General features: G+C 46.1%; 2 protein-coding genes across 8 annotated transcripts in view; one reads left to right on the top strand and one right to left on the bottom strand.

Moving 5' to 3' along the window:
• IL16 (interleukin 16) overlaps positions 1-14,313 on the top strand; it is a 68,212-nt gene extending 53,899 nt beyond the window's left edge. For all 7 annotated transcript variants that reach the window (XM_081838714.1, XM_081838715.1, XM_081838716.1 and 4 more), the window contains 7 exons: positions 676-814; positions 3,890-4,964; positions 6,862-7,048; positions 9,353-9,454; positions 10,218-10,467; positions 11,081-11,206; positions 12,810-14,313. In XM_081838714.1, coding sequence (XP_081694840.1) covers positions 676-814; positions 3,890-4,964; positions 6,862-7,048; positions 9,353-9,454; positions 10,218-10,467; positions 11,081-11,206; positions 12,810-13,006 — 2,076 coding nt within the window. In that variant the 3' untranslated portion in view covers positions 13,007-14,313. The remainder of the gene's footprint in view (positions 1-675; positions 815-3,889; positions 4,965-6,861; positions 7,049-9,352; positions 9,455-10,217; positions 10,468-11,080; positions 11,207-12,809) is intronic.
• A 1,219-nt stretch (positions 14,314-15,532) lies between these two features.
• Positions 15,533-25,526, bottom strand: STARD5 (StAR related lipid transfer domain containing 5). Its single transcript, XM_081839233.1, has 6 exons — positions 25,029-25,526; positions 21,789-21,838; positions 20,487-20,619; positions 19,917-20,034; positions 17,232-17,325; positions 15,533-15,705 (listed from the first exon to the last, which is right to left on the bottom strand). Exons 1-6 carry the CDS (start codon positions 25,509-25,511, stop codon positions 15,558-15,560), a joined length of 1,026 nt encoding a protein of 341 aa, XP_081695359.1. The 5' UTR covers positions 25,512-25,526; the 3' UTR covers positions 15,533-15,557.
• Positions 25,527-25,986: the final 460 nt, after the last annotated feature.

Here is a 25,986-nt window from a genome sequence, read left to right as displayed (position 1 = left end):
TAAAAAGTGGATTCATTGTGTTAGGACAGTAGAACAGTTTAAATTAGGCATGGGGAGAAATTTGGTGTGATTGAGATTTTAATGTGCTCGTATGTAATTTGCACGTTCCTACACAATATGCAAACAGGAACCACATCCGCCCTTTGAAGCTGAATTTTGTGATGCAGTTCTCCAACCAAATGTCTACAAAATTTGTGTAAATTGGGAAAAGTGTAGATAAAAATACATACATTAGTGAAATTAAAATGCACTGCATTAGGGGAAATTGCTTGCAAAGGCACATATTAAGAGAAATCCTGACAAATTACGCTGACAAATTTTCACGAGGACTTTAAAAACAAATCTAAACTGATGTAGAAATGTGGAGAATTGATGACTGAAGGAATGAGAAGCTGGGAGAAACAAAACAAAACAAAAAAGGACGTATCTGCCTATTCTGAGCTGTAATCCACTTTAATTGCACAACCCTAAATTTCCCAGAATGCACTTGAATCCTTGTCAGAAAATATTGACAATCTGGGGGCATCCTTAATTATCGATTCATTCTTCCTTAGGAATCCCAGCGTAAATGTTTCGCCGCCATTCTAGAGAGCAGGGGCCAGCTTGTGGGTGCAGAGAATGTAGTTTTTATGCAACTGGGCCTCATTACACTTGAGCTTCCTGTTTATTCCACAGGAAGCAGAAGATCTGCTGCGGCAGAGAACTAAGACAGTTGTCACTCACGGTGCTTTTGCGAGCTCTTTAGTACCCAAAGCTTCAGAGCTGCCAGATGCCTGTGTAGGAACCTCAGCCCAAGACAGAAAAACCAGCAAAGGTATGTTTCCTTGTATGCTGACAAACATCACTTGTACTCACTGCAGCAAAGAAACCAAATTTATTTTGGAAGGAAATTTCTGCTCCGTTTTAAATTGTGAATTTATGCAAACGTTAAATTATGAACAAGACTACACACTTATGCAGACTAGGTGTGTATAGGATTGCCCTGTACATCCCAGTGGAAGAAATGAATTTTGGTGAGCTAGCCAGTGCAGTCCTTCCTATACACATCTGCTCTGAAGTAGTCACACTTCTAAAGGAAGTCTCACTGTATTCAGTGGTGATTACTCCCAGGTAAGTGTGTAGGGAATCAAAGCTGCATTGCTTTTGATGAGACATGCAGGAGAATCCAATGCATGGAAGGAACTGTGTCTTGTGGGACTTACCTTTGCACAGGACTGCAGCCTTGCTGTGCGATCCTGTGCATGTCCCGTGAGAAGCAAGCCCCATTGAGTTCAATGGGACTGGCTCCAAGCTAAGTTGTAACCCGAGTCACAAGCCTGAGAAATCAGGGCTGGATTTAGGTTTGATGAGGCCCTAAGCTACTGAAGGCAATGCGGCCCTTTATATGTCCAGCTGTCCTTTGCCAACAACAAATTGTCGCTGTTTTTTGTGTTGAATATATGCTATATGGCAATATATGGACCTAATAGGTATCTAAAGCCATTTGCACATGTTGCTGTGCAACCAGTCCATGCAGAATGCAGGCACCCTATATATAGAAATGAGCAAACCAGTGATATTTTAGGGAGCAGGCTAGCAGGCGGGGCTCAATACTTACATCATAGGAGCCTACACAACACAAAACACTGTTGCTGTATGTAGATTTTATTTTATTTGTTTCTTTATCTTATATTTTGGAAATGTACATCCAGTTTTTTTCCTTTAATTTTTTTTGGGGTCCCCAAGAGAATGGGGCCCTAAGCTATAGCTTGTTTAGCTTATACGCAAATCTGGCACTGTTAGGAATGCAGCCTTAATCACAGCTAACTTTTGATGTAGAAAGATAAATGGCAGCAAAAGTGGAACATGATCTTGAGGAATGGACGGCTCATTTATTTTACGATGTGTTCTGTGCAGACTTTTGTGATGGCACTTTTAAGATCTGTTTCGGAGATTGTTCCGCATACATAATTATTAATATACCTGCTGCTATTTTGATATTTATTTTCTACTCTACTTCATCAACATTTACTAGGAAGTGGTGTATGAATGCATAAACCTTGGTTTATTTCTCATCCTGCCTTAACCCAAAACACCCAGGGAGGAGCAAAATGGGAGCCAAGAAATCTGTGCAGCCATGGTAAGCCATACTCTGGCTTACCATGATATATGAACCATACTGTTCTCTTTATCCTAGCTCACTATGTTGTTTTCATGTTCACTCTTCCGAGGTCCTTGGAGGGCTGTTGGAGTAGAAGTGGCATAGAAAAATCTAAATGCAATTAGAAAAAATCTAGACCACTCTCTCTTTCCCCAAAGATACTAGAGCTATATTATGTTTCTTTAAAAAATAAATAAAACTTGGATCTTAAAAAAAAATTAAAACAAACTTAGAGGAGGGACCCTGGTGGCGCTGTGGTCTAAACCACTGAGCCTAGGGCTTGCCAATCAGAAGGTCGGCAGTTCAAATCCCCGTGACGGGGTGACCTCCCATTTCTCGGTCCCTGCTGCTGCCAACTTAGCAGTTCAAAAGCATGTCAAAGTGCAAGTAGATAAATAGGTACCGCTCCAGCGGGAAGGTAAACGGTGTTTCCGTGTGCTGCTCTGGTTCACCAGAAGCGGCTTAGTCATGCTGGCCACATGACCCGGAAGCTGTAGGCCGGCTCCGTCAGCCAGTAAAGCGATATGAGCGCCATAAACCCAGAGTTGTCCGCGACTGGACCTAACAGTCAGGGGTCCCTTTACCTTTACCTAGAGGAGACATAAGCAGCTGAGTTGATATTATAATGAATATTTATTCAAATGAAATAGCCTTAACTTAGATGCTAGAGGGCATTGCTCATTCAGTAAAATGAAATGGCCCCCAAATGAAAATATATGTAGCGTTCAGGCATGGCACTTCCGTTCATTTCCTGTTGCATTAGACTAGAGGGAGGACAGTAGCTCAGACACAGCTTCAGAAAACTTACCCTGTTGTAAACTGAAATCTGCTTTTCCCACAGAAGAAGCAGGGCTGAGGGAGAGCTCACCTCACCGCCCCCTTGTGGTGGACTTGTGAGTTTGTGAAGCAATTTTGTAATAATAATAATAATAATAATAATAATAATAATAATAATAATAATATTGTGATGCAATTTCAAGGGTTGCTCAGATAGAATCGGACCAATAGCCTTTGATTCTAGCTCTTACCTCTGGAAAATGCAAAGGGCGAAAATTTCAAGCTAGCAGATTTAGGTCTGAGAACCAGAAGAGAGGCTTGCAACATCGTTGTTCCTCCAGCACCTCCTGCATCTGTCACCAGCGGCAGCCACGCTATGAGGAAGTCATGGCTTGCATAGAAATATTATGTGATCATGGCCACAGGTTTATGCAGCAGGGGGACAGGGAAATTTGATTCAGTTTGTGTTTAAAGGCAAACCTATTTATTTCACACTTTCCAAAACAATACTGAAACTCAGCCATCCTTTGAAATTCGTACTTCTCCCAGTTTTGCAATGCAGTTCTTCAGCCAGGTAATGTGTGCAAAAGTGCATATTCCGGGGGGCAAAGTTTGCATAAAAACACACAGATTAATGAAAGTAGCAGACAGAAATGTATCACATTCGGGGAAAGTGCTTTGCAAAAATGCGTACATGAGGCAAAATTGCATACAGAAATGTGTGCATTAGGAGAAATTCACACTAAAATGCTAATGAATTTTCAGAAGGACTTTTTAAAAAGAAATTGCAAAGTGATGTGGAAATGAGACTAGAACAATGAGAAACTGAAAGAGAATAAAATTGGCTTGTTGATTCCTATCTGTGCGAAATCTTGTAATGAAACGAATATCCCTTCTTCACTGTTAACCATTATGGTACATTTACAGGAATGCACGATGTTCCTGTTAAATCACATTTTCCCCCCAATACAGGGAAGACTCTTTCACCAGCTCAACGGCCTGTGCTCAGAAGGCAGGCACGGGTAGATTATAGCCTTGAGGCTACAACTGAAGACCCTTGGGTTCGAATTTCGGACTGCATCAAAAGCTTGTTTAACCCCAGCATGTCAGAAGGCAGCTGCCCCTTAAACCTGCACCCGACCATTGATGCAAATGAAGGGAACCAAACCTCTAGCTGCTCAGATGCAGCCCTGCAGAGATCAGAAACGGAAGAGAGTGACTCAAAGGGACCCAGGTCATCCGATGAAGGCGACTTTGCTAAGAAAGGGCCGCCAGTAGCCCCTAAGCCAGCCTGGTTTCGTCAGAGCCTGAAAGGGTTGAAAAAAGGAAATTCGGATGCAGCAGCCGTCAGAAGCACCGCTGAGCACCAGAGCGTCTCTGACAACGAAGTGGGTTCTACTTCGAAGATAATCCGGGCCTCGCCTAGAGGCTCGTCAATAAAGCAAAGAATAAGCTCATTTGAAAGTCTGGGCACTCCTCAGTCTCCAGAAAGAGGAAACAGAAAACTTCTATCAATGCAGAATGAAAGATCTTCTAGTAGGAGGGAGCCAGTTCATCCTAAACAAGTTCCCAGTGAGAGTGTTGACTTTCAAGGTCCTGAACACAGCCACCTTCAGCCCTATCCGGATGCCACTGGCCTAGATTCGTTGTCTTGTTCAAGAGGAGACTGTGCCCCGAGTCCAAAAGCATGTAGCAGTCTCCCCACTGAATCTTCCTTGACATCAACGCCATTACAAGGCGCGGAGCCCATCTCACAAGTCGCCAAAGCACCCAGCAAAAGAGCCCGGAGTTTCCCACTTACCTCGGCCCAATCTTGCGAGATGCAGAAAATGGACGGGGAGAAATGCAGCAAGATCTATTCCATCAGCAACCACTTCTCGTCAGCTCTAATGAAATCGTTGCATTCCCTCCCTCAGTCCCCGCTGTGTTCTGGGAAAAACCCACGGAGGCCACACAATGGGTTGCCAACCCCCCAAACAGAAGAAAATGGGACAACTCTCGTGCAGACGCATGAAGCTCATTCTTCGGATACCAGCTTTTCTCTGAAGTAAGACCTTCCTACTTGGTATTTTTAAATGTGTGTTTCTGATCAGTGAGCAATTTCCTGTGTGCCATCAGTTGCTCTACAGGGATTGGGGATCTAGGGCCCTTCAGATGTCTGGTGGACAAACATCTTCCACCAGATGTGGTGGACAAATATCTTCCACCAGTCCCAGCCAACATGGCCAATGGGTAGGAAAGAGGGAAGCTGTAGACTAACAACATATGGAGGGTTACAGGTACCTTATCCCTACTTTAAAGTTTAGGCCAGAGATGGGCAGATGACAGCCCCTCACAAGCCACCTCTGGGTCCCATATCCTGGCTTGATCTCCCTATCACATTTTAATCAGTATTTACTCTGAGTTTCATTCATAACAATGTTTCCCAAACTTGGGTCTCCAGCTGTTTTTGGACTACAACTCCCATCATGCCTAGTTAGCAAGATCAGTGGTCAGGAATGATGGGAATTGTGTGTCGAGACCCCGCAGCCACCCCCTCGTTGGAAATAACTCACACAAGGAAATGGACATTAGGTTTATGTTATTGGGCAAATTTTGGCCACAACTTTATTGAAATTACAGAATGTGAGCGGTATTGGCTTAGGCATTGATTGGACATGACTATATCTGACTCCTGCCCATTGTGCAGGAAATCCCCAGTAAGGGTAAGCCACCGGTAGGGGGAGCCCTGTCGATGCGGACCAACTCGAGCTCCCCCTGGTGTTCCCATCAGGGGCGTGTCAAGGCCCTAGCCCCCAGCCGGGCTTCAGACTAGAACAACACCCCCAGATTCCTTTAACAGAATACCCTTAAGCATGGAGGGGCAGGTGATGGCCTCCCCTCCCCCACACAAGGTCAAACAATGCCTAACCGCAACCCTAACAAAGTTGTGATGATTGCTACAAGGTAGGCAAAAACCAAGTGGCCAGTGCCAATTTGCCAAGTGGAAAAATTCCTACCAGGCCTCTCGGACAACCAAGGCGACCAACCGAAGTCCATAGCAAGGCCATTGCCTAACCTGCAAAATAGGGAGGGAGGGTGGGTGATTGGGGGGGGGGACAGCTGGACACCCAAGTTTGGGAAAAACTGAATATTTTCAGGTTTGGGGAGGGGAGTGGCCCACACTTCATTGCCACATCTCTTTGGGGATTTTGTCATTTTGCATCCAATGTTAGCCCTACTCAGAGTAGATCCATTTAAATGAATGGCTCTAAGGCCTCATCGGCACTATATATTTAAAGGAGTACCGTACCACCTTAAACAGTCATGGTTTCCTTCAAGGAATCCTGAGAAGTGTAGTTTGTTATGGGTCCTGAGCATCGTTAGAAGATCCCTGTCTCCTGCACAGAACTACAGTTCCCAGAGTGCCCTGGGAAGACAGACTGATTGTTAAACCGCTATGTGAATTGTAGCCCTTAACAAACTACAATTCCCAGGATTCTTTGGGGGAAGAATCGTTGAACAAGTGTGAGAATGGATTTTTAAAATAGTAAATAACAGGCACAGGACCCCCAATCCAGATCAGAACCCACCCCCCACCTGCAGCTTGCATTGGTAGAAAAGTGCCACATGGACATACGAGAGAACATCTCTCCCAATGCAAAGAACAGGTGAAGGGGGCTTAATCTGGATCAGGCAGCAGGGGGACGATGGAGGGGTAAAGCCTTCCCACCACCCCACCCCAAGTTCCAATTTGGATCAGGTCCTTTGTGCTTTCTTTGATAGATTTAAAAAGTACGTATTTGCTAAAGGAATTTGGACATCGAAGTCATTCTGGGAATGAAAAGCACATTCATAATAAACCCACTGCAGTGGACCCAACAGCCTCTGGTGTGTGATGGGTCACAGGGAAAGTCTGCTATGATAATTTGCTGTTTCTTGTTTCCTATGCCACAATCGGACAGCCTCTCCGAGCTGAGAGACTACAGTGCAAGTCGGTCAGGCAGCGAAAAGGAGGGAAACATGAGGGAGCGCTCTTCTCCTCAACCTTTAGGCGCCTCCTCAGGACAGGCCGTCATATCGCTGCTCACCCCTGAAGAACTGGAGAAACTCATGGAGGAGGTTAAGTCCTTAGACGAGGCAACATTAAAGGTAAGTCTCTTGCTATGGACACTTCCGGTTTCCCCAACCCGTCCATGTTCAGTGGTTTTCAACTATTGGGTTAGGACCAGGGCTGGATTTTCCCCTTACCGTGGAGCATTTGATACATGTTGTTGTTTAGTTGTGTCCGACTCTTCGTGACCCCATGGACCAGAGCACGCCAGGCACTCCTGTCTTCCACTGCCTCCCGCAGTTTGGTCAAACTCATTTTGGTAGCTTCGAGAACACTGTCCAACCATCTCGTCCTCTGTTGTCCCCTTCTCCTTGTGCCCTCCATCTTTCCCAACAACAGGGAGTATTCTCTTCTCATGAGGTGGCCAAAGTATTGGAGCATCTAAGTATTGATACATAGTAAGTAAGTAAGTAAGTAAGTAAGTAAGTAAGTAAGTAAGGATACATAGAAACGACTTATTATATGCCTTGCAAGCCATCACTGGTGTGGAAGGTTGTTAGAGTACTTTAAAACGGTGGACGGTTTGTCACGTATGGGGTGACGTTTTGGCAGCAGAGGCTGGTGACCATTGTAAGGTAGGGAGCCCAACAGGTGCAGCCACAGCCAATGACAGGAGGAGCCAGTGTGATCTAGTTTTGTCCTCACCCTTCTCATTGACTTCAAGCTGATGGGCAATGCCACTCCCTGAACTGCTTGGGAGTGAAAAGGCAGGTGGGGGCAGGCTATGGGTGGCACAGAAGGGCCCAAGTCACCCTGATTGAATCATCCTTGCTCTCTAACATGGCACCAGTACTTCTGTTTGCTCCTCACCTGAGCATAACCTAGCCGTTTTATTTCTAACAGCTTAAAATGCATGAGTGTGCCTATTTCCACCAACTCCTGCCCTCTGAAGGCATAAAGAGCAGGCCCTCTTGGAGAACCAGAGGGCCACTTTCAGCTGTTCAGGCAAATAAATAATAATAATGACACAGAAAAACAAAATAATCTATACAATAATCAACAACAAAAAAGTATTTTACAAAAGCACGTCTCTTGTTTGCTCAGATTTGCAGCTCTAAGCTGATAGAGTCTGTCACCTTTTGGACTGACACACAAGTTGCAATGCTGATCAAATACCAAAAAACAAATTAACTAACCAGTGTTTAAATTGGAGACCTGCTTTGAACTTGATGCCTAGGCCAAATTATCTTCTACAGTGGTACCTTGGGTTAAGTACTTAATTCGTTCCGGAGGTCTGTACTTAACCTGAAACTGTTCTTAACCTGAAGCACCACTTTAGCTAATGGGGCCTCCTGCTGCTGCTGCACCGCCGAAGCACGATTTCTGTTCTCATCCTGAAGCAAATTTCTTAACCTGAAGCATGAGTTCTGGGTTAGCGGAGTCTGTAACCTGAAGCATATGTATCCCGAGGTACCACTGTACTTCACCCACCCCTTTTCTGATAAGCCCAGATAAAGAGTCTTGCACAATATCTCCATAGGCAAACAGTCAGATCAATATCATTCTTGTGCAAGACCTCAGCATTACAAAGTAAATGAAAATAAAATCCCATAAGGCTCCATTTTGCCCTTTGTGAAACATGCTAAGGATGCAATCCTAACAACCCCACTTACCTGGGGGTTAGCTCTACTCAATTCAGTAGGACTTACATATGAGTAGACATGGGACTTTTAATTTTATTTTTAAGGTGCACTTGCACAGATAAAGGAATATCTGTGTGGGTGCCCAAAACAGAAAAAGGAAGGAGGTGATGGGAAGAAGAGTGGGGGGCGGGGAACACCTCCAGAAACATTCCACGAAGTTCCGTCTGCCCAGCCAAACCTCCACAACAAAAGGTTGTGGCTCTATTTCCAGCAGTGTAGTACTGCTTGTTTCTGCAGCAAAGACACCACTGGGAGATAGGTTGCAGGGATGATGGGAACCTGGTGTCATCCAGACTCCAGTTCCCATCAGCCGCAGCCAGCATGGGCAGTAGAGTCAGGGATGATGGAAGCTGGAGTCCACCGTCCCCGAGAGGACCACAGGTTTCCTTACCCTTGACCTTCTATATTGGCAAATGTGGCAAAGCTAAAGCTTCTATGAAGTCTGCTTCACTGGAACCACAAGGGTGCCCACACACAGAGCGATCTTCTTGCAAAGGAAGGCTCCTGCTCCATTAATGAGCCGAAGAGGAGATTTCAGCCAAAAGAAGCTTGTCACATTGGAGAGCTGCTATGGATTCACCTCCTCCAGCCCGCTATTGAGAGCATAGGCACTCTGGCTGTCATCCCTCCTCCTCCCATTGTGTCTGTGCATCCTGCCACTGCCTTGACCGAGGTCCACTTTGTTCTCCCTTTGCACAGCAACTCAGCGACATTCATGTCACAATTCTGCACAAAGAAGAAGGCGCTGGTCTTGGTTTCAGCTTGGCAGGCGGAGTAGACCTAGAAAACAAAGCCATGACCGTAAGTTAGCGGAGGGTTAATTCCCCCCCAACCCCAAGGTCACATTCTCTCATGGATGAACTTCCCAGGGAGCTACATTCCAGTGGTGGGGAGGGCCAAAGGAAAAGGGGTGTGGCCAGTGACAAAAGTGGGTGGAGCTCTTACTTTTGTACATGCGTTAGGCAATACAGAACTCAGAGATTTCAACAGGCTCAGTTCAAGGACACAGTCTAGCCAGACAGCAGCATCTGCAGAGGGCATGGTGCACGGCTGATGAGGGGTGTGGCCCTGTGGAGATTCCGGAGGGCCAGATAGAGAAGTCTGGGGGCCGCATTTGGCTCCAAGGTCTGAGGTTTCCCACCTCTGCCAGAAGCAATCTTGTTCTGTTAGGCTTTTCATCCCAAGGCATATGAAAAGCTATGAGCATGAAGAACGCAGTTCACTCATTAGCAAATTATAACATTTCTGAGCATAGATTTCCAAGTCTATGATTGCATCTGACTGCTGGCTGTAGCAAGATCCTGAGCTTCGGGCAGCAAAATGTATTGGGCCAGCACTGGCAGGGACATTGCAAGTTAAATGACTTTCTACACCCTCCAGTTTTTTTAATGTGTGGAGACGGAACAGATTTGCTAATTTGGGCTGGGAGGTTTGCAGGTCCCAAGACCTGGATGGCTTTCAAAGAGGACCTGGCAAATTCATGGAGGATGCATGGCTGTCTGATATGTCAAATTGAAAATGCCACACCTTTTTCTTTTATGCATGTGATTGTGTTGTCTAACAGGTCCACAGAGTTTTCCCCAGTGGGCTTGCGTGCCAGGAAGGAACTATTCAGAAAGGCGACGAGGTCTTATCGATAAATGGGAAGTTGCTCAAAGGCACCACTCACAATGAAGCACTGGAGATCTTGCGAAACGCCCGGCATCCGAAGCTGGCAGTCATCGTCACGAGAAAACCCAAAGAGGCTGAAAGGAGCCCCAATGTGTCCATTACATCCTCCGCATCTATAGGAAGTGAAACTTCAATGGAGTCTAGTGAGTTATTTGGTAACAAGGCTTAAATAAGCAGTAGGGTCAGGCAGTGCTATTTTTCTAGAAAAAGAGGTGCCAGAACCCACCATGAAGCCTTCCCTTGTTCTCATATACAGTGGTACCTCGGGTTAAGTACTTAATTCGTTCTGGAGGTCCGTACTTAACCTGAAACTGTTCTTAACCTGAAGCAACACTTTAGCTAATGGGGCCTCCTGCTGCCGCCGTGCCGCCGGAGCACAATTTCTGTTCTCATCCTGAAGCAAAGTTCTTAACCTGAAGCACTATTTCTGGGTTAGTGGAGTATGTAACCTGAAGCGTATGTAACCTGAAGCATATGTAACCCAAGGTACCACTGTAATGGGAATGGCGCCCACCTGAGAGGTGCTAGTACTGAGTTCTGGTGAGTTCCAGCTGAAAAAAAGCCCTGGGGTCAGAGATGGTGAACTTCAGCTTAAGGGCCACATTCCATTCTGGGTAACCTTCCAGGGGCCACATACTACTGCTGGGGCCAGATCCTTCCCAGGTGTACTTGGAGACACACGCTTTCTACCACTGAGCTTCAGCCCATCCAAACCAACACATCCCCTTCTGACGATATTCTGTCTTCTCCACACAGCATCTGAAGACCTGATCTTCACAGTTATACTGGAGAAGACATCTGCAGGTTTGGGTTTCAGTTTAGAAGGAGGGAAAGGCTCCATCAACGGAGATAAGCCAATCATTGTCAACAGACTTTTTAAAGGTATGTAACGGCAGCAAAATAGTTGAGCGTTATTCTTTTTCAAACTGTAGACACTGTGATGCTCACAAAGGGGATCTTTGGTTTGCAGAGGAGGGACTGCGAACCTGTGGCCCTCTAGATATTGTTGGTTTTTCAGTCTCAGCTAGGATGGCAAACAGTAGGGGATGATGGGAGTTGTAGTTCAACATCTGCAGGGCCACAGGTTACCCATCCTTGGCATAGAGGCTCAACCCCAGGGATGTATTAAACCCCTCTGACCCTAGCAAACAGCACAGATGTACTCATTTAACTTGGAAACACACAGCATGTACTTTCCCCAAGGAGTTCAGTGAACTGTGCAGGACCTAACATGTAAGGTAATGTGCCCTATCAAACTCTTTACCTAGAGAGCAGAAAGGTTTATTTCCAAACATGACGCATTTAGGACCGTCTTGAGAGAATCACAGCGCCTGCTGTGGCTGCAGAGACCAGTAACTTGTAACTGGTCTTGCACTGGTTTGCTGCATTTGCAGCACTGAAGTGACCTCTCCAGAGCAAAAGCCTAGGCAGTGTGTATGGAGGTCTTGGGCTGCCTAGACAAGACCCCCCTCTCAGCCTCACTGAAAGCAGAGTAATACATTTGGCCCCAGCTTGGCTGCAGAAGTTGCTGGAAGGAGGTGTACAAGGCACCATCCAACCGTCTTATGGACTCCACTCTGGATTTGTGTAGGGTTTACTCCTCAGCCTTTTCTTCTCCCAAAGATGTCCTGCACTCCATTTAAAAAAATATAACTTTGCACTGAATTTCTGGCCCAATAAAAGCTGGAGTTTGCAACCTTTTGCAGGGTCCCCAGACGTTTAACGGTCTATTGATCCACCACTGTGCTCCCTTCCCCGCTGCCACCAACCAGTTACTCTCTGGTAAAACACCGAGTCCAGTCAGTTGTTAAAAGTGAACCAAAAAACAAGTTTATTTGACAAACATTAACAAGTTTATGGTTTCTCAGATAATATTCCTGTCAATATTTTAACTTTAGTTTCTTTACTGTCCTATACCTTCCTAATACCTTCTGACTGATTATCTCAACTGTTTGACTGACTCCTCTTAACAAATTCTCTCCTTCTGTCACACCAGACTAGCCCAACCCACAGACTTATCCTCTCTGTTTCTTCTAACTCCAGACTGTCTTCTCAACCACCCTAACTCTAACTCCTCCAAAAACCCTCTGTGCTTAAACCTTATACACTGTTAACTCTGCTCCCTGGGGTTCCCATTGGTTAGTCATTTTACAATAAGTTAACCCTTTCCTTATGAACCCAGTATGATGTCACACACCTAGGAGGGCAAACGCCACACCTTTACACTGATAACATTTGCAGAATGTCTCTTATGTGTATTTTTGCCTCTGGCCCAATGGTCTCAAGCACACTGGGAATTGTGGTACAATGAGATGTATAGGTCACTATGTTGGCAATCCCTGCAGTTAGGAATGGGAACTACTGGTTGTGCAAAAGGCTTCATTGGAAGAGGTGGCGTTTGGGGTTGGTTCTCCATGTGTTTGTGCTCTTTCCCATATACCATATTCTCATAAGCCGTCTATTGTACTCCTTTTGCTTCTTTTAGGGGCGGCATTGGAACACAGCCCCACAGTTCAGCCTGGGGACGAGTTGTTACAGGTGCACACAACTCTGATGCAAGGACTCACTCGTTTCGAAGCCTGGAACATCATCAAGACGTTGCCTGATGGACCGATTAATGCTGTCATCAAGAGAAAAAACTCCATCAGCAAAACTACGGCATCTCTCCATGGAGAGGAATGACAGCGATTTTAAAAAAGGAAAGAACAGAGCCTGAACTGCTGCCCATGTTAAACAATGACCAAAAAAGCTTTCATTTATCACTCAAAAGCCACAAAAGACCCAGGTGCCCAGCACCAGATGTTCGTTGCGAGCGAAGAGAAAGTTGGCCAGGACTGAGAAGAGGTGTATGTCAAAAGCTTGGTTGGTTGTGGTCCCAGTATTAATAAAGCAGCTGGCGCGAGGGGTACACTAATTAAAAGGAGGCTTTGTTAACAAGCAACTCAAGAGCCAAAACCTTGGGGGTGAAACAGACGCTGATGAATTAACATGTCTTGATTGCATAATGAGTGGATGAAGCACATTGCTCATGCACCCACATCTGGCAGGGAAGAGTGGCGCATGGAAGTGGTTCTGGACATATGGATCCCTTTGATGGATGGGAACCACATGTGTAGTCTAGGTGGCACGTTTTGTCATGAGCCACCCTCTATTGCTGCAAGATGTAGAAAGTGGGCTTATGGTGCAACAGTGACGGGAACACATGGCCTCATCACTTAAGCGCCGTGCATGGATTGTGGGCGTATCCGGCTCAGGGACACTTGATTTAGCAACATCTTTCAACTCTGTTCTATGTTGCCCAAATAAATCATCCCTGTTGTAATCACTGTAAGTTTACTTGTAATTACCACCCACCCCTCTTTAATGAACTTGCCTGATCACTCTAAGTACCATGGCTTTCCAGCCGCAACACAAACACACCAGCAACAGTTCAAAAGCACCATCTATTATGACTATGATTATGATTAATTTACAAGGTACTAACCATCTTATGGGATGCGGGTGGCGCTGTGGGTTAAACCACAGAGCCTAGGACTTGCCGATCAGAAGGTCGGCGGTTCGAATCCCCGCGACGGGGTGAGCTCCCGTTGCTCGGTCCCTGCTCCTGCCAACCTAGCAGTTTGAAAGCACATCAAAGTGCAAGTAGATAAATAGGTACCACTCCAGTGGGAAGGTAAACGGCGCTTCCGTGTGCTGCTCTGGTTCGCCAGAAGCGGCTTAGTCATGCTGGCCACATGACCCAGAAGCTGTACACCAGCTCCCTCGGCCAATAAAGCAAGATGAGCACCGCAACCCCAGAGTCAGCCACAACTGGACCTAATGGTCAGGGGTCCCTTTACCTTTAACCATCTTATGGTCCATAAAAAACAAAAAGGGTAGAAGAGTTTTATTGCCTGAGCTATGCAAAGAACCAAATCGCACATGGTGGGGCTGTAAAATGGTGCAGGTAGGAGGTCACATGCTTAAATGCTTCTCTTTCTCTCCCTCTCTCTCAAACAAATATCCCTGCACACAGAAGACTAGCGTGTTAGAGAGAAGGCTAAGCCAGAACTTTTCTCCCTGATATATTGGCTTTCTATCAGCAGAGGTGGGTTTTTGTGTGATGCTCTCACCACCACCACAAACACTGTTACCTGAATGCTGTTTGGTAAATGGGAATAAGAGCAAATCCACAGCAAGGAGAATTTGTGCTAAGATTGCAGTGGCATGGCTAAGGATGCCCACGAACTGTAAGGCCTTGTAGCCAGATCCAAGTGTGTGTGTGTTATACTGACCTAGAGCATTTGTACAAAGGTTCCCAGAGTTGCTTACACGTAGCCATGAAAAACAAGGCAGTTCCTGCCTGCAGGCTTACAATCTAAAAAACCCCAACAACGTAAAACACAAGGAGGAAGGGAAGAAGGCACAGGGGTACGAAGGCCTTCTCCATTCAGCTCAGTGGGGTGGAGCTGCCTTCATTGGTCAAGCAAACGAGGGCAGGGATATTTTCCCACAGTTCCATGTGTGCATTGCAGCTGAATTCGTTCCGGAGGTCCATTCTTAACCTGAAACTGTTCTTAACCTGAGGTACCACTTTAGCTAATGGGGCCTCCCGCTGCTGCCGTGCCACCAGAGCATGATTTCTGTTCTCATCCTGAAGCAAAGTTCTTAACCCAAGGTACTATTTCTGGGTTAGCGGAGTCTGTAACCTGAAGCGTCTGTAACCCGAGGTACCACTGTATAGACATCTGGACAAGCAAAGACATCACTGCAGAGGTGGCAGCGGCTCCAGAACACACACAAAAAAAATGTTCAGGGATTTCAGAGGTGTTTTAAAGTGGGATGGGACTCATGACAGCCCAGGATTAAAAAAACTGGAATCAAAAGGGGGTCCCTCGCTGTACTGGAAAACCACAGTTCATAATTATTATAGAATGGCAAAAGAATTAGGACAGGGGTAGCCAATATGGTCTCCCCCCCCCCACGCCACCCCAAATGCTGTTGGGACTCTCAATACCCACCAGCCCAGGGTTATACCAAAGTACTGTAAGGCAAGCCCAGTTGATGTCAAGGCATATGTTAAAAATCTTCCCCAACTAAAAACCAATGGGATTTGCAATTGCTTAACTTTGTTTCAATCATGCCCCAAAGCTGCCACAGTTTTGAATCCCACATCCCCACATTACTTGCAGAGGGCATTCACATAATTCTGTGCGCACACATGTGCAATTGGGGTTTGTTTGTTTTTAATTGCTTAAGCCGCTAGTTTCAACACTGCTTTGGTCAGATTGCTGTAAAAACCGGTCATGCTGCTTGGGAAGAAGGACTCCACAACTGTTTGAGGAAGGTTGCCGCCTAGGTCTGTCTGAAAGAAAGTGAGGAGTTGCGTCTTACATGGCTCTCTGTAGGGAGAGAAACAAACCAAAAAGCCCCAAATAAGTCAGCAGAAATCACCAGTTTTAGCCAAAGATGCAGGAGAGCCCATTCCTGTACTCCCACCCATGTGGCCCAAGGTTTCCGATATTTGAAGCACTATGATACCACTTCATGAAGTCATGGTTTCCCCAAAGAATTCTGGGAGCTATAGTTCATTAAGGGTGCTCAGAGTTATTAGGGGGCCCCTATTCCCCTCACATAGTTGTAATTCCCTGAGTTCCCTGTGAAGAGGGATTGGTTGTTAAATCACTCTGGAAAATGTAGCTTTGTGGGAGGAACAGAAGTCTGACAACTCTCAGCACCTTTGAAAACTATAGCTCCCAGAATGCTTGGGGGGGGGGGGAACCACGCCTGTTAAATTGGTATCACAGTGCTTTTGTATGATGTTAACGTGGCCATTATCAGAATGGCAGAACATGTGGCAATGTCTCCCATGTTGCATTATAAATTTAATTATGGTATCATTTTAATTATGATACCATTTTAACTGGAATGGCTTCCCTCAGAGAATCCTGGGGATTGTGGCCTGTTGAGGGTACAGAGAATTGCTTGTAATTCCCAGAATTCCTTAGGAAGAGAGATTAATTGCTAAACCACTCTGGGAATGTGTGTGCTGTTTGAGCCCCATACAGCAACAGTGCTCAAAGCCTGCATATATTGGAAATAAGAGGGCCTTATGATACTCTGGCTTCAAAGGCCCCAACCTCTCAGAAGCCTTTGCAAAAATGAACCAGGAAGAAGCTGCTCACAGAGCAATCAGCCATTTTACCTGCAGCAAGCTGACTGCATCTCTCAGCAAATTCAGTCTCCTTGTATCAAATCAGCCTTTAGAGGCTTTAGCATCTAGTTGGATGGTGGGCAAAACTTTCCCTAAACTTTGCAACAATTCCTCCCACTCAATGAAAGCAAGAACCCAACAACATGCACCATATATATACAGTGATGCCTTGGTTCTCAAACAACTTGGAACCCAAACATTGCAAACCCGGAAGTGTTCCGGTTTGTGAACTTTTTTTGGAAGCCGAACGTGCTCCGTTTTGAGTGTTATGCTTCCAGTTTGAGTGCCACACTTCTGTTTTGACTGTTATACTGAGGTCTGTCTGTTTTTGCTATTTATTTTGCGTTTTTGTGGCTTTATTGTTTTGTTTTTGTGACTGTGTGGAACCCAGTTCAGCTACTGATTGATTGACTGATTGATTGATTGTGTGACTGAAGTACATTGTTTATTGCTTTCATTTTGTAGATCAATGGTTTCGTTAGATAGTAAAATTCATGTTAAATTGCCCTTTTAGGGGTTGTTTTTAAAAGTCTGGAACGGATTAATCCATTTTGCATTACTTTCTATGGGAAAGCGTGCCTTGGTTTTGGAATGCTTTGGTTTTGGAACGGATTAAGTTTGAGAACCAAGGTACCGTTTCCAAACGGATTAAGTTTGAGAACCAAGGTACCGCTGTACATGCTTGTGGTACTACAACATTTCCACCCATCTTACCCGGGGGCCGGGATGCAGAAACAGCCGCAGGGATAATTAAGGCCTCTCACGTAACTTGGTTGAAGTTGGCAGAGCGGGTGCTCCACATTGGTTGCTGCAAGGAAGAGATATGAAAATAATGCACAAGATAAAGTCCGTTTAGTGCTTTGGGGAAAAGAAAGCCTTTTCAATTTTATAATAATAGTAGAAATACAGTTGTACCTTGTATCCCCAACACCCTGGAACTCAAACGTTTTGGCTCCCAAACGCCACAAACCCGGAAGTGATTGTTCCGGTTTGCACACGTTCTTTCGGAACCTGAACATCTGATGGGGCGTCTGTGGCTTCTGATTGGCTGCAGGAGCTCTGATTGGCTGCAGAAGCCATGATTTGGTTTTCAAACATTTTGGAAGTAGAACGGACTTCCAAAACGGATTCTGTTCGACTTCCAAGGTACAACTGTAATAAAACAGCAAGAGGAGTGTGTCAGGGAACGGCCATCAGTGCCGGAGGGAGAGAGCAAAAGCCAGAGGGATTATAGAGAGTCTCCAGGGATGGAAGAAGCAGCTCCTCTTCTGGGGAAGAGAATAAACGCAGCTCCAGTGGAGAGGGGGTGCAGGAGTCGGATGTGGTGAGGCGGTCCCACGACTCCTTGCCTGGGACAAGCGGGGAAGGAAGGGGTCCTCCGCTGCCCACGCCCTCTCTGCGCAGAAGGCTTTCGCGCAGAGAGGGAAGGCGGAGACTGGGCGTCAAGGAGCTTCTTTGCTGGAAGAAGTTTAAGAAACGCCCACTCACTGATTCTGCCAGCGATTGAGGCGGCCACGGGTGAGTGGCTCTCCGGACAGATAAAGTTTACATTAGCAGCCAGCCAGGGAGAGGTTTGCCCTGCTTGCGCACGAGCAACCCCTTGGAAACCTAACAGAGTGGAACACTTTTAAGGTCAGGGTGAGGTGCAACATTATAATGCAATATCTCGCTCAGAATGAGGCAGCTTCTTAGAATCATAGAATCATAGAATCATTGAGTTGGAAGAGACCACAAGGGCCATCGAGTCCAATCCCCTGCCAAGCAGGAAACACCATCAGAGCACTCCTGACATATGGTTGTCAAGCCTCTGCTTAAAGACCTCCAAAGAAGGAGACTCCACCACACTCCTTGGCAGCAAATTCCACTGTCGAACAGCTCTTACTGTCAGGAAGTTCTTCCTAATGTTTAGGTGGAATCTTCTTTCTTGTAGTTTGGATCCACTGCTCCGTGTCCGCTTCTCTGGAGCAGCAGAAAACAACCTTTCTCCCTCCTCTATGTGACATCCTTTTATATATTTGAACATGGCTATCATATCACCCCTTAACCTCCTCTTCTCCAGGCTAAACATGCCCAGCTCCCTTAGCCGTTCCTCATAAGGCATTGTTTCCAGGCCTTTGACCATTTTGGTTGCCCTCCTCTGGACACGTTCCAGTTTGTCAGTGTCCTTATGTTTCTTTATCCATGAGGACTAGAGTCTTACTTTATTTTTAGGGGAAAGTCCACTCATTGGTAGAGCATCTGCTTGGCATGCATCCCAAGGACCATAATTTCCCACTGTCAGTCAGTGTAGAAAAGTACACACCCTAGAATGGACCAACGGTCTCATTTGATGCAAGGTAGCTTTCTAGGTGGCAAGAAGCACAAAGTTTGCAGCAGGGGGTAGCCCAGTGTGTGTGTGTGTGTGTGTGTGTGTGTGTGCGTGCGCGAGCGTGTGCATCATATTGATTTGAAATAGCCAGTTAATTGCTTAGTTGCCAGCTTCTAGGATTTTTTTTGTTTTTTACTGGTGGGGATCAAAACTGAAATTTTCAGGTTGTTGCATTCTGTGCTACGTATGAGACTGTTGGGTCTCTCACCTGTGCTGTTACTGAATGGATACTGGCTTTCAGAGCATCAGTTCACACATGTGAGACCATTGCTTGATGGCAGCAACATCTAAGAAGTGGTGTGTGTATGTGTCATAGCTGTCAACTTACAGATTTAAAAGTAAGGGACCAGCAGCCTCGAAAATAAGGGATCAGCAGGCAAAATAAGGGATTTTCTGGGCACAGGTATGTTCAACTTCTGAGCCCCTCTGAGCCATAGGCAGAAAGCCCAGCCATCAGCCAAACGAAGCCTCAAGCGGTGGTTCCCACAGCGCAGCAACCCGGCAAAGGGGATGCAGCAAGGAAAACCACTGTCACCTCTCCGCTGGGAAGCGGTGAGCAAAGGCGAGTCCCCAGGCAACGCGGCCGATTTGATCGGCACAAGGCTTGCAAGTTCCACCCCCCCAGTCGTTCTTAGACTCCTTATTGGGTGAGCAACACAGCCAAGCAACACAGTTGGAGCCTCCCTCCTCCTTGGCCGGCAGGGAGGGAGGGAGAGGAGCTGCTTCCTTTGAAACCCGGGAAATTTAAGGGACATCATCAATAAGGGACAGCAGCGGGACACAGCACTGGGATAAGGGAGTTTCCCGCCAAATAAGGGACGGTTGACAGCTATGGTGTGTGTGTGTGTGTGTGTGTGTGTGTGTGTGTGTGTGTGTGATGGCACATGACAGGTCAAGCACCACAGAAAGAGAATTTCCTGGTTGCCTCAGCTTGCTGTCAGTCCATACCCACAGCCACTGGTATTGAGTACTCATACTAACATGGGCACCAGCCTATGGGGGCCAATATATTTCGGCTTTGGCCATCTTACCATTAGATGTGATGGTTCCGTCCTCATCCCGCTTAATCAGGACGACGTCTATGAACTCCCTCGGAGAGATGATCTTCATAAAAGCCGACGGTGTGATAGTTCTGACTATGGAAACATCCTACAAAGCACAAACCAGGGTTATGGTGTAATATTTGGGCGTATTTGTTGATCTACTGCAGGTACCCCATCCTGGCCTTCATCTGCACCATACATTTAAAGAAATATCATACTCCTTTAAACAGTTATAGCTTCCCCCAGAGAATCCTGGGAGTTGTAGTTTGTTAAGGGCACCAAGAGTTGTTAGGAGACTCTGATTCCCCTACGGAAGCTGCGGTTCCCAGAGTTCCCTGGGAAGAGGGACTTATCGTTAAACCACTACAGGAAATGTAGCTCAGTGAAGGGAATAAGGTTCTCTAACACCTTTCAGCACCCTTAACAAGCTACATTTCCCATGATTTGGGGGACTGTTTAAAAGTGAAATGAGACTACTTTAAATGTTAAGCGCTGATGGAGCCAAAATGTAGCAGCTGCACTTTACCAGTTGCCACAGTCCAACTGTGTTATACTTACTTCGCTAATCTCTTCAACAACTTCAATCTCCTTCACATTTGGATCCCATTTTTCTCGAAGTCCACCCGTCTCTGGTTTCAAACATTTAAAGACATCCTCCGGTTTTGCAGGCATAATCCCTTCCGCTTTGTATCTTTCAAGGGAAGGAAGAACAAAAGGGACATATAGACATAAACAAATAATTAAAAAATTGACCTCATTTTATTTCGGTCTCCGTAGGCAGACCTCTGGTGCTAGAGATGATAGGATCCCATTCCAGACTAAAGATTTTTCAATGTCCCATCCACATGATAAACTCAAATCAAATGCCATGTGTATTGGAAATGCATTATTCATGCCAATGACTGCTTTGGCCTTGTGCTTAACAATCCACCTGCTCCTACAGGTGACTACAAATTTCATACAGGTATGGGCTGGTGGAGGAGAGATGGATTGCTCCATCCCTCTTTCCTCCAGCTCGCTCGGTGTCTGTGCTAGTTGGGGAGAAAGGGGAGTCTCTCAACAACAAGGATGCACACATAGTGGGTTGACGTAGGGTGGGGAGAGACAGGTCACCCTGTTCTTCTTCCTATAGTCCACCTGGTAGAAGGCATTTTTTAAAATTAGTCTGCCAGTTGGTTGGAGGCTGTGGGGGGTGGTTGGGGAGAAAATCTGCTCCCAACAGAATATTAAAAACACGATAAAAGATCAAACATATTAAAAACTTCCCTATACAGGGCTGCCTTCAGATGTCTTCTACTAGTCAGAAGTTTATTTCCTTGATGGGAGGATGTTCCACAGGGCGGGTGCCACTACCAAAAAGGCCCTCTGCCTGGTTCCCTGTAATCTCACTTCTTGCAGTGAGGGAACCGCCAGAAGGCCCTTGAAGCTGGACCTGTGTCTGGGCAGAATGAGGGGGGTGGAGACGCTCCTTCAGGTTTACTGCGCTGAGGCCGTTTAGGGCTTTAAAGGTCAGCACAGACACTTTGAATTGTACTTGGAACGTACATTTGTGAACTCAGATGTATAAAACCTGAATGGAAACTTCCCTTTCAATCCTATACTCAAGTTATTTGGCAATAGGCCCCAATGGAACTTATTTCTGAACAGATATATATTCTTATTTATTTATTATTTATTTATTAAATATAGATACAGCCCTTCATCAAAAGATCTCAGGACGGTTCACAGGATATATAGGATTGTACTGCAGATGTGACCTAAGTGGTGGGATTTACCCTATTCCCCAAATAATTTACCTCCTAAATAAATATGCTCATTTTGGGTGTGTGTGTGTGTGTGTGTGTGTACAACTTGACTTACATGTTTCCATGAAACTCAGTTGATGGTCTCCAAGATATTGAAACTTCATTCTAGAAAAATTAAATTAAATCAGTCAAAATCCACTCCCACAGTATAACTGTGTCGAGTGAGATTATTGGGGGGGGAAAAACTTTTTAAAAACTCCGCACTTATATAGCACTTAAGAAGCGTTTCATCTATTATCTCTGTATTTTCCACAACGGTCCTGTAAGATAGTCAGAATAAATATCCTCTTATATTGCAGGTGGGGAAACATGGTTGAGACAGAGTGTGTGGCTTAAACCAGTGTGCTGAATTAGTTAGAACGCTGGATTAAATTCAGGGAAATGCAGGTCTGAATCCCTACTCAACCCTGAAATTCACTGGGTTATCTTGTGACAGTCACCAACTCTCTGTCTTACATCTTACAGGTTTGTTGAGAAGACATATTTGGAAGTCTTGTTTATTTGTTTCAGGGAAATAATGCCAAGGACCAGCATTCAAATAGGGTACCTTTCGAAACAAAGGTCTGCTGCATTTCAAAGGCTAACGCATTTAGTGTGGCAGCAATGTTCATAGACTAGACCAGCCTGTCTATAAACATACAAAACTGCCTTATTCGAAGTCAGACCATTGGGTCCAATATTGTCTACACTGACTGGCAATACTGCAGATGGAGCCTGGGACTTTCTACAGCAGATGTTCTACAGAGCATCATCAGGAACAGAGCCGGCTTCTCCCAATATCTATGGGTGCAGTGCATCTGTTCATTTCTGCCTGTGTATGCACCAGGAGGGAGGGACAAGACAGGGGTGCCTTTACACTATGCCAAGGTGTTCACACAAGAGAGAAATGAGGAACGCCTTAAGGAGCCCGATCAGCGAGAAGTTGGTTTGAGAAATACGGCACCAACAGTGATATCTTAAAACAAAACACAGGATACATGTGCATTTTGGGGTTTTTTCCCCAAATTTTTGTTATTCATTTTATAACACAAATAAAAAACACAGACAGAAAAGACAAACAATACAAACAAATTCTTGTCATATCCTTATTTTTCTAAACATTGTTAAGTTGGCTTCCCCACCTATCTGATTTTCATTTTACTTCCTCTTTAGCAGTTTACATATATTATAATTTCTAACCATCTTTTTTTATCATACTTAAAATAATTTCACATTTTATCACTTACAGATAATACTACTTTAAAATACCCTCTCTTCTACTTCTAACCCTATATCCACTTCCAAAGCTATTCTAAAGTTTAAACATTAACATATTTTTTCAAATATTCCTAAAACTTCTTCCAGTCTTCTTCCACCGTCTCTTGTGGATTTTGGAGAACGTTTGTATATAATTTTTATTGAATTGTCTGTTTTACAATTTAAAGTACAGTGGTACCTCGGGTTAAGAACTTAATTCGCTCCGGAGGTCTGTTTGTAACCTGAAACTGTTCTTAACCTGAAGCACCGCTTTAGCTAATGGGGCCTCCTGCTGCCGCTGCGCCGCCAGAGCACGATTTCTGCTTTTATCCTGAAGCAAAGTTCTTAACCCGAGGTACTATTTCTGGGTCAGCGGAGTCTGTAACCTGAAGCGTCTGTTGCCTGAAGCGTCTGTAACCCGAGGTACCACTGTACTACTGAAAACAAGTTTGGCGGCTGCAGCTTCCTTGAAACCACATTGTCTCCTCCCAGCTGGCAACATCACGCTGTAGCATGTCCTCACATGCACCAATGAGACCTGCTGATGCCTTCCCCTTCCCCCTCCTCCTCCAGGCTAAACAATGAGTGTCACATTGAACTAACTCAGTTGGTCTTTAAGGTGCTACTGGAAGGAATTTTTTTATTTTGTTTTGACATTGCTTGCTTGTTCGCAGCAGGAACAGACACCAAAGAGCATTCAAGGGGAGAGGGAACTGAATGAATTCCCTCCAACATTTCATAGATGCAGGGGCCAAGGCGTGCGGGGGGGAGGGAATTACAAGCCCCTCTTCACGCACTTGGAAGAGGTTCGTGCCCTCTCCCGCCCCTTCCAAATAACGCATTGTTCCCCATTTTCTCTCCAAGGTTTCCTTTTCAGATCATCCATGAATCTGCCCAACCCTATTTGAAAGCCACCGCTGCCTCTTGTGGCAGCGAGTTCCACAGATTTAACTGTGCTCTAGGTGAACTGCTCTCTCTTTATCTTCTAGCATTCAGCTCTGTCTTATGTCCAATACAGTGGTACCTCGGGTTACGGACGTTTTAGGTTACAGACACTTCAGGTTACAGACTCCGCTAACCCCAAAATAGTACCTCGGGTTAAGAACTTTGCTTCAGGATGAGAACAGAAATCGCGCGGCGGCAGCAGGAGGCCCCATTAGCTAAAGTGGTGCTTCAGGTTAAGAACAGTTTCAGGTTAAGAAGATGATCAGAATCCCCCTTCGGATCTTGAAATATGGGTCCCCCCCAACAAAATTTAAAATTCGGCTTTGTAATTCGGAATTTATGTGATGTGATTTAATTTGATTTGATAGGCCGGTTAATAAAAATTATTTTTAAAAAAGAAAAAAGAACGGACCTCCGGAGCGAATTAAGTTCTTAACCCGAGGTACCACTGTACTTCTAGCGTTACGAGAGAGGGGACTTTCCCCTCTCCACTTTCTCCAATGCCAGACACAGTTTTATACACTGAGTTACTACTGTTCCCCCTTTCCAATAACCCGGGCGCCCACCCCACGCTGTAAGGTCCCGGGCGACTCAAGCCAGAACAGATGCCTTCTCAACACACATTCAGCAGCTACAGCAAAGCGTCTCGTGGCCCCGGAAAGAACCTTTTGTCACCAATTCCTTCTGCTGCTGCCAAAGCAGACAAACAGGGATAGATTAGAGGAAGCAGCTTGGTGGCATTTTGCGTCCCTGCGCTGCGCATTAAATGCACGCACGAGGGAAGCCACCCACCACATGCCGGGCCAGCTTCTTTTTCCACCTGCCAGCCCAGACCGGCAGCGGCTCACTCAGGACGAACAAGCTAGGCGCATCGCCCCGTCCATAAGCGGTACAATCCTAGGATTGCAGAGTGGAAGGGACCCCGAGAGTCATCTAGTCTAACCCCCCTTCCCCTGCCCGCGCAATGCAGGAATCTCAACTAAGGCATCCATGACAGATGGCCATCCAACCTCTGCTTCAAAGGGAGAGTCACCAGGATTTTACCCCCCTCCCAGCCAGGCTGCAGCGGTGAGAAGGGTGGGCAACCTCTCCAAGCGCGCCGCGCTAGCCTCACCGTGCGCTTGCAGCTGCGCCATCCGCTGCAGTCTTTGCGATAGCTCTGCATGCGCTCCGCAGCCCAGCTGGCGGCCTCCCGGTAGTCCATGTCGCCGAGCAGGAGGGCAAAATGGCTCTGGCGCTGCCGGCTGCCGGCCCAGAAGCTCGGAAGCGGGGGAACGGAGCTGCCCAGGCCGGCCCAGAAAAGGGGCCGAGCCTCCGCGTGGAAGCGCCCCCGCCTGGAGGCAGCATCGCGGCGCCGGGGCCGCTCTCCCCGGCTTGTCCCAGGGAGCGCCGCTTGCGCACGTGGGCGGATCAATGGCCCGGAGCGGAGCGGTGTTTCCCGTGTAACCGGAGGAGGAGGGAAGAGGTTTGTTGCGTGCCATCGCTTGCTGAATCGGGTGGGGGGAGAGGGAGGGTGGCTGGCTGGCTGCCGGGCTCCCGCTGCCCCTTCCCCGCGCCGCGCTTTGAAAGGAGAAGGCGGCGCATGCCTTTCATCCATCCATGAGGAAATTAAAGCAGCACGCAAGCTTAGCTCCCCTCCGTCAATGGGTTACCGAGGTAAAATTTCAAAAATAAGGGGCACTTCGCCAAGGGAGTGTCCTATATATGGGAACACCCAGTACATTTTAATTGAAGCGGGAATAAAAGTTGGTACTATAAAATTAGAGGCTGTGCGCCCAGGAACCTTTCTCAATTCAGTTTCCAGTCGCATTACTGGCAGAGTTCCAGAAAGCACTAAGAAGAACAATCAGCAAAGCATCGGGTAGCAACTTAAAGGGGTAAGCAAGAAATTACTGTAGAATGTATGAGCTTTTGTAGGATACAGGCAACTCTGCAAAATGCATGAAGCGTTTATTCTCAGCTGGCACATTCTCAGCTGGCAGGTAAGAAAAGAAAAGAAAAAAGGGGACGGTGCTCCACGTGTTTGAAATAAGATATATTTCAGCCCCTATGTGTTTTTTTGGAAACAAATC

Source organism: Podarcis erhardii (genome assembly GCF_964252035.2).
Source record: "Podarcis erhardii genome assembly, chromosome: 14".
In the NCBI taxonomy this organism is placed as follows: Eukaryota; Metazoa; Chordata; class Lepidosauria; order Squamata; family Lacertidae; genus Podarcis; species Podarcis erhardii.
The sequence above is the reverse complement of the archived record's forward strand: the minus strand, read 5'-3'. Positions and strand labels throughout refer to the sequence as shown.

Excerpts from the sequence above, each read along its gene's own strand:
- STARD5 (XM_081839233.1), bottom strand. The coding sequence starts at position 25,511 with ATGGATGAAAGGCATGCGCCGCCTTCTCCTTTCAAAGCGCGGCGCGGG. Across the intron at positions 20,035-20,486 it reads TTGTTGAAGAGATTAGCGAA|GATGTTTCCATAGTCAGAAC; the intron begins GTAAGTATAACA and ends TGTGCTTTGTAG. Across the intron at positions 15,706-17,231 it reads TTCTGCATCCCGGCCCCCGG|AGAGCCATGTAAGACGCAAC; the intron begins GTAAGATGGGTG and ends CTCTCCCTACAG.